This window comes from Nuphar pumila, chromosome 4, assembly GCF_984573655.1.
Source record: "Nuphar pumila chromosome 4, dmNupPumi1.hap1.1, whole genome shotgun sequence".
NCBI classification, from domain to species: domain Eukaryota; kingdom Viridiplantae; phylum Streptophyta; class Magnoliopsida; order Nymphaeales; family Nymphaeaceae; genus Nuphar; species Nuphar pumila.
In genome coordinates this window covers 136,258,672-136,272,479 of record NC_143252.1, presented here as the reverse complement: position 1 = coordinate 136,272,479, position 13,808 = coordinate 136,258,672, and the positions used below count along the sequence as shown (strand labels likewise).

Sequence of the window (13,808 nt, the reverse complement as noted above, 5' to 3'; positions counted from 1 at the left end):
GGATTGATCGCTCGTTGGCCACCAGCTATCTCCTTGGACTTAGATGGCAGGGGTTCAACCTATCGAATTCAATAATGAAAGGAATTGAGACTCCCATAACAAATAATTTTCAGATGTGAGTTTTGTTGTAAGTGCTGGAACGTGTTGAGAGATTGAAAAAGAGAACTTAGAGTCAAGAGTCGATGAGCATGAACATGAAACTGATGAACTGCTCAATGAAGAAGTTGTCATTGATGCTGGCTCTGATACCATATCATAGTATGCTAGCTTTCATGCACACGATTCACACACAGGAAACAACGATTTAACATGGTTCAGTCTATGACCAGACCTACATCTACGGTACTAGATCTTATCTCATACACTCACGAGATAAGATTTCCTTGCTCTCGTATTTATTTTGTTACAAGAGATGTATGTAGGAGGAAAGCCCCCCACACGTTTTACACAGAGGAATCTTTCTTTACATGGGACTCTACAATCCCATCCTCACAACCACTCTAATTTAGGACTTTCCTTATATTTCATATACTTCACAAGAATAGGAAACTCTCTCTCCTTGTTGTCCGAGGACTCCTCACTAACGTTGAATCTGTACTCCTTAGTTTTCATTTTCTCGAGATCACCGTTTGGTCTAACAATAACAAGCATGGGTATGTTGCACAATGCACACACCTATATATGCACATTCTTCTGTTGATGAATACACATAGCTCTTGAAAGCCCATGATAAAAGCATTAAATATTAATCTCTTCATTCTTGAAAACATATGTACAAGTTTCACCTCAACTGCTACCCAGTGCAATCCAAACTTACCCTCCAATTCACAATCAAAATCAATGAAAGAAGAAAAAAGAAATGAAACATGCAAACACACTACAAAGGATGTCTTGACATTGTGGAGAATTGCTCACTTGCCCATCTCTTGAATGTGGAGCCATCAGCATCTGCTTGAGCACTTGAGTTTGCACTTTGGAGGTGCCCTCCCTGGTTGATGAAGGAAGTGAGTGCAGCAGCAATGGCTGCAGTGAACTTGGGATCTGAAGTTATAGCAGTCACATTCTCAGCCATAGACTGACCTCCAGCCCAGTTCTTTCCAACATGCTCATTCAGCAATTTTCCAAACATCTGTGTGTCCAATGAGCTCAAATCATACCTAACCCCACCTCCTGGGTATCCCACTGTGCTACTGCGAGGTTTGTTGGCTAACCAGGAATTACTGAATTGGAATGAAGAAGAAGATGGTGAAGATGATGATGAGGATTGAGGGGTTTTTGTGAGGTCTAGAACAATGCCCTTAGATGAAGGACTAATGTTACTGGCACTATTGTCAAGAACGGAGTTCACATAAGGATTATATGAAAAAGTGTTAAGGTTTTGTGTCTCTGGATTTGTGGAGTTCATCTCAGAGAGAAGCATGAAAGTTGCAGCTGTAGTTGTTGAGGCCATGGCGGTTGCACCCACTGGAAGGGGATGGTTGTGAGTTCCTTCATATGTTGTTATGAGAATGGACATGTCCTCCAAGCACCTTTGTACCTACCCGCGTGTTTAGAAAAAGAGGTGTCAATCATCATAGGAAGAAAGAAAACTAAAAAAGTTTGAGAAATAAATATGTACTTGCTATAGTCGACCATATGTGTACAACCTAGTTCGAAAATTATAGTCACAAGTTGGTATCAACTCAATCTGACCTCATAGATCTCTTGAGCATATATATGCTTTGTTTGCTAGCACACCTTGAATATGTTTTCTCAATGTAAAAATATGATTTTTTGACCCATCTATTTTTGAAGTCTTGAAATTCTTGCTTGTACGTGCATCAAAGCACATGAACCATAACTAGTACGTACATTTCATACTAAGTAAACCATGTAGATGACATCTATAGGCGTAGATTTACCAATAAATCAAACACGGGTGTGTGGACCATCCAATAAAAAGAAGGTATAAACTGTGCAAACCACTTTCAAAAATCATTTTAAAAGCAATTTTTGATAAATCCGACCACATGTGTGTGATCTTCATGATAAAAAACCTAAGAACTGACTCTTATTATGATCTTTTTTATGCATAGATTGGGTTTTTATGATCTAAAAAAACTTCAATTTTTTTAAAGAATAATAAATTGGACTCCATTAGATTGAAAGAAAACTTCAAAATCAAACTGCTGATTTTAGCACATTATAAAATCCTATGTCTACATCAAAAAAAATTGCTGCAAGAGATGGTTCTTAGGTTTTTGACCATGGAGATCACATCCATATGGTCATAATTGTCAGAAAATATTTTTTAATTGATTTTTAAAAGTGATTTGGATGGTTTGTGAACTACAATTTTCATGGATTTTTTGTTCTTTTCTCTTGAATCTTACCATATGGATTTGATCTACATGTTTGGTTTTATAAGAATCTGCACTTGAATCATCCAGTTTTGATGCATAAACAAGATTTTTTAAGAATTTAAAATCAATAGTTCATAATCTTTACAAATATTCAAGCATTTAAAAATCATATTTTTTTATAAAAAATACACGATCCAATGGTTGATTCCTAGAAAATTCACCATGCCAAGCACATCCACATTGTTGGTTTTACAAAAAGAGTCTTGAAAATGCCTATATTTATAGTTTCATATTCTAGTTCTCATTTTTCAGTTCTCATATTCCGGTGACTATATATATAGTCAGTACAATATCAGAACTAATGTGTGAACCACAATTTTCATGAATTTTTTGTTCTTTTCTCTTGAATCTCACTATATGGATTTGATTTACATGCTTGATTTTATAAGAACACACTCTTGAATCATCCGATTTTGATGCATAAATGAGATTTTTTAAGGCTTTAAAATCAATGGCTCATATTCTTCATAAATATTCAAGTATTCAAAAATTATATTTTTTTTCATCCAAAATGCATGATTCAATGGTTGATTCATAGCAAATTCATCATGCCAAGTGCATCCACATGGTTGGATTTGCAAAAAAAATGTTGAAAATGCCATATTTCTAGTTCTCATATATATATATATATATCGGTTCAGAGTATCATTGAACCCCCAAAAGTCCGATGAAAATCGGACGTGCCCAACCTGCACCAAGTATAACATAAAAAAAACAACTAGCGGCTAAAGGTTTGGGCAAAAAAAAAAGACTGGCTTTTTTTTTCTTTGCACGCAACACACGATTAGCGGTATGTGCATCCTATTTTTGTCTGATTTTTTTTGGGTTCAATGATACACCACTCTCTCTCTCTCTCTCTCTCTCTCTCTCTCTCTCTCTCTCTATATATATATATATATATATATATATATATATATATATATATATATATATATATATATATATAAAGAGAAAAAAGAGAAGGGTGTATTGTCAAACACCCATCTGGTTCCACACAAATTGGACGCAATATGCACTGCTGATCAAACGTCAGCGGCGCATATATTTTGTGTTTTTTGTCACTCTTTAGCGGAGGTCAGGAACCACGCTAAAGGGTTCTTTTTGAAAAAATTTTGGACACGCGTCCGACCTCGTTCGACGCCCAGGAGCGTCCGATGATACACTGGATCTTATCTATATAGGAAAAAGTGTTAGCTGCACAACCCTTAGGTGTGCAGCTACCTGCACAATTGTGCTGGCCGTCCAACGCGGGGCTTGATGGATGATGGACAGCCAGTGCAAAAAACGTTTTTAGCAGCGGTTTTTGAAAGCTGGTAAAGGCCTCAGTTCCTGCTAAAAGGGCAAATAGCGCATTTTTGCCCCTTTTGTGTTTGTGATGGACGACCACAAGCATTCCATATATATATATATATATATATATATATATATATATATATATATATATATATATATATATATATATATATATATATATATATATTAGTTGCATTTGGGTGCGCGTGTGTGTGCGTGCAAGCATGTGTATGTGCGTGCGCGTTTCTCCGACCTGTTTGCGAACAGGGCAGCCAGGCACAACTGTGCAACGATAATAAGCTCTTGGGCATGGATTCCCTTTCGCTATCTTTTGCCCGTACTTCCTCCATTGGCACCCATCATTCATCTGCAAATCCGTCAAATTAGTATTAGTTGGAAGAAAACAACTTTAAAAGTGGTGTCGATCGTGTACGATGCAACAGATATAATAGTGATTATGTGATTGTTATGATGATCATAAAGCTCTCTCTCTCTCTCTCTCTGATAGTAGCTTGACCTTCAATAACAAAAAATACCTTGGCTCTATCGATAGTAGATTAACAATGTTCTTCAACAATTAAACACCTTGGCACTATGGATCCATCCGTGTGTGTGTGTGTGTGTGTGAGAGAGAGAGAGAGAGAGAGAGAGAGTTGTGAAAGCTGCCTAGAACACTTTCACAATAAAGAAAATCGCCTAAAACAATCAAGATGTATATCTCTCATTTCCGAATAAGGAGAGAATCAAGGTCCTCACACAAACTGATGATCGATATCCTATCGTGGGAGATCTGGCGGTTTCACTTTCCTTATTTATCTCATTTGCTTTCTGGCATGTTTATCTTACTTTCCCTATCTCTGTGGGACTGTTTTATAAATACCTCTTCCTGTTGTACTCAAAGATATGAGAGAATAAAAGATGAATGATCTCCTTCCGTGGATGTAGGCTACACTGGCCGAACCACGTAAACTGTGTGTCTCTTCTACTGTGTTTTTTATTTCTTCATGGTATCAAAGCCAGGTTCATTTCCTAAGCAAGGCTGATTGTCACGGGTGTTGAAGCAAGGCTGATCGTTCGTCACGGGTGCTGAAAAATCATGACGGATCACCACAATGAAAACGCTGGACGAATTTCTCATGGTGAAGGATCTACCACCAAAATTGTGGTTCACGAACAAGGTAATCCGAGTCTCAAGATCACCAATACTCTTTTAAATGGATTTAATTACCTTGCTTGGTCTAAAGCTGCTACTCTCTTCTTGAGTGAAAAATTCAAACTTGGTCTGATAAATGGAAGAAACCCTAGACCTCCTTTGAATGATCCTAAGTATGATGATTGGGAGTCCAGCAATCATCTTGTAATGTCATGGCTTCTAAATTCTATGGAACAAAAGATAGCGAATGGTTTCTTATTTCTCGAGACTGCTGAAGCCATATGGAATGCTGCCTATGAACTATACAGCGAGCAATACAACATTGCTCGCATGTATCAACTTACTCAAGAGATCCGAAATCAAAAAAAGGGAACAACTCCTTTAAGCGAGTATTTGGGCATGTTGAAAGGAAAGTGGGACGAACTGGACTCCTACATTCCTTCCACCACAGATCCCTCGCAGATAAAAAAAATAAAGGAACAAGAAAGAATTTTTCAAATTCTTGCTGGTCTTGGAAATGAGTATGAACAACTCAGGAGTCAGATTCTCATGACTCAAGATCTTCCTTCTTTAAGTGTTGTCTGTTCTACTCTCATGCGTGAAGAATCTAGACGTCGAGCAATGGGAACTCATCATGAAATCGTCATGACCGACGATGCTGAAAAAATAGACAAATCGGCTTTTATTAGTTCTCGAACAAATGCTAATGAAACTGAAAATAAAGTTCAACTAATGGACCGAAAGCCACGGTGCTCTCACTGCCGCAAGTTGGGGCATACAAAAGAAAATTGTTGGTTCATTATAGGTCGTCCGGGAAAGAATAGTGGTTATACTCACAAAAAGAACTTTGATCGAAATGACTACAAAGGAAAGGCAAATCAGGTCTACGCTGAAGATAGCCAAGCCACATTGGAAAAATTGGTTGAGATGATTAAATGTCTTCACGATCAAAAGTCGGCTGGAATGGTTGTTGAAACAACAGAGCCGGCATTTGCTAACGCAGGTATGATTCAAAAGTCTGATTGTTGTTGTAATATTCAATGGGTTGTGGACTCGGGAGCCACTCATCATATGACGAACCATGGCAATATCTGTGATAATCTTGTTCTATCCAAAAACAGCAATCCGGTTATTGCAGCCAATGGTTCTCATATACCGATCGAAGGAAAAGGTACTATTCGGTTGCTTGATCACAACTTGGATGCTCTATACATGCCAAACATTTCAGAAAATCTTCTATCAGTTGCCAAAATTACAAAAGATCTAAATTGTTATGCCATTTTTTCTGACTCAAATGTGGTATTTCAGGACAAGACGACTCAGAAAACGATTGGTGAAGGAAGCCTTACTAACGAGCTTTATCGTTTAAATATGATTGACAGAGCTCTCTTTGCAGGAAATAATGAAGGAAATAAGTGGCATAGAAGGATGGGTCACCCTTCCTCTCGTGTTTTAAATTTTTTGTTTCCCAATGTCCAATTCAATAATAGTCTCTGTGACATCTGTCAGCATGCAAAAATGACCAGACCTGTTTTCTCCACTTCTGAAAGTGTTAGTGAAAATACTTTTGATCTGATTCATTCAGACGTTTGGGGACCTGCTCCTATTGAATCCATTCACGGATTCCGGTACTTTGTTCTATTTATTGACGACTACTCCAAAGTTACCTGGATCTATTTGATGAAAAACAAGTCTGAAGTTTTCAATCACTTTAAGGCCTTTTACAAAATGGTTGAAACCCAATATGCTCGCAAGATTAAAATGCTCTGTACTGACAATGGGACAGAATACGTAAATCATTGGTTTGAGGAATTCATCAAAGATGAGGGCATTATTCATCAGACTTCTTGTGTTGACACCCCCCAGCAAAATGGGGTCTCTGAAAGAAAAAATCGTCATTTACTTGAAGTTGCAAGAAGTCTTATGTTTCAAAGTAAGGTTCCAAAACAGTTGTGGAACTTTGTTGTTGCCACTGCCTGTCACATAATTAACTGAACGCCTAGTAGACGATTAAGTTACAAGAGTCCAATTGAACTTCTGACTGGGTCCAAGACCAACATCCATTATTTTCGCACTTTCGGGTGTACAGTTCATGTATGGATTCCATCTCATAAAAGAGACAAGCTTAGTCCTCGAACTAAAAAGTGTGTGTTCGTTGGATATAGCTCTAGCTCAAAGGGGTACAAATGCTATGATCCAGAAAATGATAAGCTTCATGTGTCGCGAGATGTATGCTTCAATGAAGATGTTCCTTTCTTTGTCTTAAATTATGTTTGTCAGGATAAAAGTCAGGGGGAGAACGTTACTCAGACAATGGAGGACTATGACAATCTTCTTTGGACAGTTGAGACTATTTTAGAGAGCGATCAGTCTGTTAATCAAACAAATTCTTCTATGAATGATGATCCAAGAGAATCAGCTGAAAGCTCCTCTCAACTCAGAAGATCTGAACGCGTTCAGAGTACTCCAAGGTATTTAGCTGACTATGAGACTTACTGCTCTACTGCCTGCCCCATAGAAAATCACATTGGATATAACCAGATCTCAAAAGGCTATGCTATGTTCATCAAAGAGCTTGATAGCAGAAAAGAACCTAAAACTTACCTCGAAGCTAAGGACGACAAGAACTGGAGCAAAGCCATGGAAGAGGAACTTGAAGCCTTAGAGAAAAATCATACATGGGATCTTGTGAAACTCCCTCAAGGGTTCAAGGCTGTGGGATGCAAATGGCATTATCGATTAAAATTCAAGAGTGATGAAACTCTTGACCGATACAAAGCCCGTCTCGTAGCCAAAGGCTACACCCAAACTCAAGGTATTGATTACGAAGAAACCTTCGCTCCTGTTGCAAAAATGAATACTCTGCGCATTGTACTTTCTATTGCATGTAACTTTGATTGGGCTCTTCATCAACTTGATGTCAAGAATGCATTTCTTCAAGGAGAGCTAGATGAAGAAATTTATATGACACTTCCACCTGGTCATCCTCAAGAAGGTACTGATTCTGTCTGCAAGCTTAATAAAGCCATATATGGTTTAAAGCAATCTCCCAGAGCTTAGTATCTTAAGCTCAGCAAAGCTCTTGAGAGAATTGGATATTTCAAATGCCATACCGATAGCACTTTGTTCATGAAGAAGAACAAAGTTAGTACCACATTCATTCTCATATATGTCGATGACATCATTCTTACTGGTAATGATGCAAAAGAAATAAAGGACTTAAAGGAATATCTTCAAGTCACTTTTGATATCAAGGATCTAGGAAGAAACAAATATTTTCTTGGCATTGAGATAGCTCACTCCAACAAAGGGTTGTTCTTATCTCAGCGCAAATATGCTCTTGACATCCTTCGAGAAACTGGGAAGATTGATGCTCGACCAGTTGATACTCCTATGGACTCTAATTGTAAAATCAGTGCTCAACATGATGAACCACAGGTTGACAGGGAAAGGTTTCAACGTCTTGTTGGACGATTAATATACCTTACAGTAACTCGTCCTGATATATGTTATGCTGTTAGCTATGTTAGTAGATTTATGCATGACCCTCAGGTATCACATATGAATGTTGTTGATCGTATTCTTCGCTATATAAAAAGATCACCTGGACAAGGGCTTTGGTATAAAAGGAATAACAATGCTGACATCACTAGATTCACAGACGCAGATTGGGTGGGTGACATTCTTGATAGGAAGTCCACTACAGGATACTGTGTGTTCGTCGGAGGAAACTTAGTTACTTGGAAGAGCAAGAAACAGAAGGTTATAGCCAGGTCCAGTGCTGAGGCCGAATACCGTGCTATGGCAGATGAAGCCTGTGAACTCACTTGGACAAAGAATCTTCTAAAAGAAATGAGGTTTTCCACAAAAGAACCTATCGATATGTTCTGTGACAACAAAGCTGCTATACATATCGCTGCTAACCCGGTCTATCATGAAAGAACTAAACACATAGAAATTGATTGTCACTATGTGAGGAACAAAGTTGCAACAGGAGAAATCAGAACTCTCTTCATCGAAGGCAATGAGCAAGTTGTTGATGGTCTAACCAAAGGAATATCAAGATCTGATCTACACCAAGCAATGAGTAAGTGGGGATGTCATGACATACATGCTCCACTTAAGGGGGAGTGATGATCGATATCCTATCGTGGGAGATCTGGCGGTTTCACTTTCCTTATTTCTCTCATTTGCTTTCTGGCATGTTTATCTTACTTTCCCTATCTCTGTGGGACTGTTTTATAAATACCTCTTCCTGTTGTACTCAAAGATATGAGAGAATAAAAGATGAATGATCTCCTTCCGTGGATGTAGGCTACATTGGCCGAACCACGTAAACTGTGTGTCTCTTCTACTGTGTTTTTTATTTCTTCACAAACACTCACAACTCCTACTCATCCTTCCTATATGTTGTCATTTTTATATTCCATTTTGCAATGTAAGTAATGGTAATAATATGTACACAAATTCTCCTGACAAAGGAAGACATCTTTCTTTCCAATGAGTATTTTGTAGAATGGGAGACACCTCTCTTGTTAATTGATCTTTATTTATTATTGAATTTTGAATATGATCTTCACGCTCTTTTTTACACTAAATTATCCAATCCTTCCCATTGTTTGTGGTGCGCTAGCAGTAATTTTATATGAAACACTTCATTTGGCTTTAAGTAAAAGTAAGAACACTTCTTAAAAAAAAAAGATTTAAAGTAAAAACACATAATTAGATAGTTTAAACTAGGGGTGGGCATCGAGTCGGCCCGGGCCCATCTAGAGCTTGGCCCACCGGGCTTTAAGTGTGGCCTGGCCTAGAGATGGCCCAGCCTATTTACTAATGGGCCGGGCTTTGGTCTGGTTCTTAATGGGCTCGGCCAGGCCCAAACCCAACTAATTAGGTAAAAAAAAAAATAATTAACAAGTTTTCATGTACCCAACTAATTATCTTTCTAGTTTTTATAAAATTAATGCAACTAATTAGGTAAATAATATTATTTACCAAGTTATTATGTAATTAATTATTTTTTAGAATTTTTATATTGTTAAAAATTAACAAAAATAGCTCAGGCCCGTCGGGCCAGCCCAGTAGCCCACTGGCCGACCCAAACCCAGCCCACGTGTATAACGGACTGGGTTTTATACCGGTAGCTAACAGGCCCTAGCCTATGACCTTGACCCAAACCCTGCCCATGGCGGGCCGGGTCGGCTTGGCCCAGCGAGCACCCTGGCCCATTGCCCACCCCTAGTTTAAACCCTAAAAAAGCATGAAGTTCATCTCAAAATAACTATGAAATCATGCCAGTTTTGTAATAAGTAGTCATCTACCAACTACATCTTCAAAGTTGACAGCTCACAGGTATGTGTGTTATCTATAATCACAAGAAGAGGATATGTCATACGTAAATAAATAATAGCCAACTAGGCAGAGTTGATCAGGTAAAACGTCTTATGTAAAACTCTCAATAGAGAAGTGACAACTGTTTTACATAGTTGGCCTACCAGCTGGTGGTGTATGAAGAACAGGACAGGTGTCAAGTCTTGTGTTGGCACTTCACAATAGCTTCGTAAAACAGCATTTTACTTGATTTGCTCTAACAATAGGGGGGTTGGTTTTTCTCAATAACGTGGGGGGCTGGATGGTTTTCTAGTTAATAGAAATCAAAATGCAGAAATTAACTAACTCATTCCTATAATACAGAGAAAGTGACCCACTTCACCCTTTTACGAAAGTACACATGAAAACTTAAATTATCCTCTAAACATAGATAAAATTGTGATGATGGCACATGAAGATATATGGTACAATGAGATGGCAGCGGTGGCATGTTTTAGTCTCATGTGGATGACAATAGTGATGCAGAATGCATGGTGAATTGGTATCATGACTGTGAAAAAGCATTCATGAAATAAAAATTGAACTCCTTTTGACATAAAATAGAATATTTGTGTTTTATTGTGCCAATGAAAGGATCAAAGTTGCTAGAAACGGGTACATGTATTGGTACAGGTACATGAGGGCATAAAAAGTTTCAGGTACACTTTTATTTGAAACACGTAGTTTCAAAAATTGGTATGAGTTTCTCAAAAGTTGATACAAAGTATATATTTTTTATAAAGATACTTATATGTAAGTAAAATACTTGTTTACACGTTAATAGCTATTTATCTTATAAAATAAGTGTCTATAAAATGAAATTGTACTTGTATGTATGCAAAAATGATAATAGAAACAAACTTATACTCATTTATAACATAATAAAAATATGTTTATATGTATACGTTTCTCAAGTAATTGAGGCCAGCTTCTTAAACATTTGATACTTCAGTTTATGGTTTAGCAGACGAGTTTTGTACCGGTATCTAGTATTGGTATATTGGTATGCCTGATATGTCATATGCTAGGGCATATCGAGTACCAGTGTAACTATAGGAAAGATATACAGTATAGTGATTAATTAGGTGATTTCATTAACATTCTTACAGTTTCTCTCAAAAAACAAAAAACATGCTTACAGTGGCTCCCTGGCATCTTGCTCGAACCGAAACCCTGGCTTTCCTTGACTGGGGAGGAGAAATTTGGCTATGGATTGCAACAGGTTCTGTCTTCTGTATCTTAGTGCATGGGCTCCATTCCTTGAGCTCACTCTCTTCTTCCTTCCTCTTCTCGCCAGACCGCTCGGTGCAGCTGCCCGTCTGAATGTTGAGAGAGAGTTCCAACTTGTTGGAGTTATCCAACCCCGTAGAATCCTTGGCTTCTGCCGGTGGTGAGTTTTGCACCGTTTGTCCTTGTGTATCGTTCACATGGGTCATCGAGCTTGTTCCTAGAGAGAGAGAGATCTGATCCTGAAAGCACCAAAATATATAGATTTATAACTCTCTCTCTCTCATATGAGCATGTAAAAGTTGGGCTTACTTGGTCATTTTGTGTGGTTGGAGCTATGTCGCCAACTTTGTGTTTTTGGGCTTCGTACTTCATTTGGAGATCATAATAGTCTTTCATGGTTTGCTCCACAACCATTCTCAGCATCTTGTTTTCTTCCTTCATGCGTCCCATCTCACTCTTTAACGCAGATAACTAGAAAAATAAGGAAAATAAGTTGAGAGAGGAGGGGGGGGGGGGGGAGGGTGTAAATTATGCTAATGGCATCTCTGACATCCAACGAAGAAATTGGTTGCATTATTTTGCGTATTTAGTAAGTCTCACAAAATATACTAATCCGCTCCCAATTCACTCCCTTGGAGAAATCAATGGTGCGAGCCAAAGACCTTAGTTTGTGTTCCTCCAAGGATGAATATTTATTAGATCGATCGACTCTAGAAGGGTTGACTGTTGAAGCTTAGTTTTAATTAATATTAAGGGCCATTAATAACATCCAGGCGAGCGTGACCAAGTTCATGAACTCCAACATTTCTAATAGCAAAAAATGTCCCAGTTCATGAACCCTGTCATCTGTAGTAGGAGAACAGATCAGGTGATCTGTCAAATACATCTTGACCGTCCATTACTTCATCCCACAAGGACCTCAGCTCATAGTCCATGTACAATGCGGACGGTGAAGATGCCAAATCATTTTTCTAAAAGTGATTACTTCGTGAACTTGGCCACCCTTCAAAGTTCAAACCATGTATAAATGTGACCTATGTGCAATTTGGAAAAAGAAGATTTTCCTGTGTAATTAATGGAAAAAGAAGATTTTGAGTTTGTAATAGTGGTGTAATAATTTAACACCACATGTCTAACGGGATGGGAACTCTGTCATTAGGGGGGTTTCGACCCGACTAGTGTCAGTCTCAAGCCGCGCCCGGATAATGGAGGGTTGGCGTCAGTGGCAAACGGCCGTGAATCTAGTCATATCCTATGAAAATAACGTCATGTAGTTGGGATAAGGCTTGATGATAATGATGATATCCAAGGATGGGAGGTCCATTAAAGGCTCCTTAATTTTCATCTTGGAGATAGATGATGGATCGTAGGGCTCAAAGATGTCGACGAGGTGGATATAAGGGAAGCCCTCTCCAAAGAGGTGCCTTGTGGGATGCAAGCATAATCGGTAGAGGAACCCCTTGTATGTGTGCCTACATATGTGAAGCAATTACCTCATCTTGGTGCAAGCTAGGCTTCAAGGAGGCATCTTCTTCTCCTTCCTCTTCCTCTTCATCATCTTCAATGCTATCTCCGGTTTCTTTTCTCTCACCATCTTCTTCCTCTCTCACTCTTTCATCTCGTCCTCCTTCTTCTGCTTCTTCTCCTTTATCTTCAAACGTGCTTACTGAAAGATCGATTCCTGTTACTCTGTCTTCCTTCCCATTCGTCGGCATTCTCTCTCTCTCTCTCTGAAAGGATGGCAAGAAGTAAAGGTAATAAAGGTCAATTTCCTAAGAGGTATAAATGGTCCAGACGGAGGAGAAGAAAGAAAGCTTCAAAGCTCTCTATCTCAGTAGATGGCAAGAAGTAGGGGAAATAAATCTCAATTTCATAAGAGGTATAAATGGCCAGAAGAAAGAGAAGAAAGAATGCATCAAAGATTTGACTTTTTATTGCTTGAAAAACAAGAAGAAAAAGATGGAAATTAAATTCCCCAAGATTTTGCTTCTTCTTCCTTTCCATACGAAATTCGTACGAAATCCAAAAACCATGACTTAACTATCATTTCTTGGGTTTAGCAAATGTCAACCATAAACACCCGCTCTATTTGTTTATTACCTTCTTCGATCCCCACAACCCCAATTGGTGTTTTTGTATTTAAAATGTATTTGTGGCCACAAAACTATAAACTTTCTCTCCCTCGCTTGTTGGTCAAATGCGTGGAAGATGCTTGTCTCTTTTCAAAAAGAAAGATATTGGCTTATTTGACTTTGCCAAATTACCAACGTCATATATATATATATATATATATATATATATATATATATATATATATATATATATATATATATATATATATATATATAATATGAGAACTA

The 13,808-nt window shown here is 38.1% G+C and overlaps 1 protein-coding gene across 1 annotated transcript; it reads right to left on the bottom strand.

The window, feature by feature from the left end:
* Nucleotides 1-877: 877 nt before the first annotated feature.
* Nucleotides 878-11,654, bottom strand: LOC149841205 (putative WRKY transcription factor 72). Its single transcript, XM_090005214.1, has 3 exons — nt 11,358-11,654; nt 3,949-4,062; nt 878-1,537 (listed from the first exon to the last, which is right to left on the bottom strand). The coding sequence occupies exons 1-3, from the start codon at nt 11,652-11,654 to the stop codon at nt 878-880; spliced, it is 1,071 nt and encodes a 356-aa protein (XP_089861340.1).
* Nucleotides 11,655-13,808: the final 2,154 nt, after the last annotated feature.

Coding starts and splice junctions, on each gene's coding strand:
- LOC149841205 (XM_090005214.1), bottom strand. CDS start 11,654: ATGACCCATGTGAACGATACACAAGGACAAACGGTGCAAAACTCACCA. Junction 4,063..11,357: donor CAAGATGCCAGGGAGCCACT/GTAAGCATGTTT, acceptor ACGGATTTGCAG/ATGAATGATGGGTGCCAATG. Junction 1,538..3,948: donor GCTGCCCTGTTCGCAAACAG/GTCGGAGAAACG, acceptor ACACGCGGGTAG/GTACAAAGGTGCTTGGAGGA.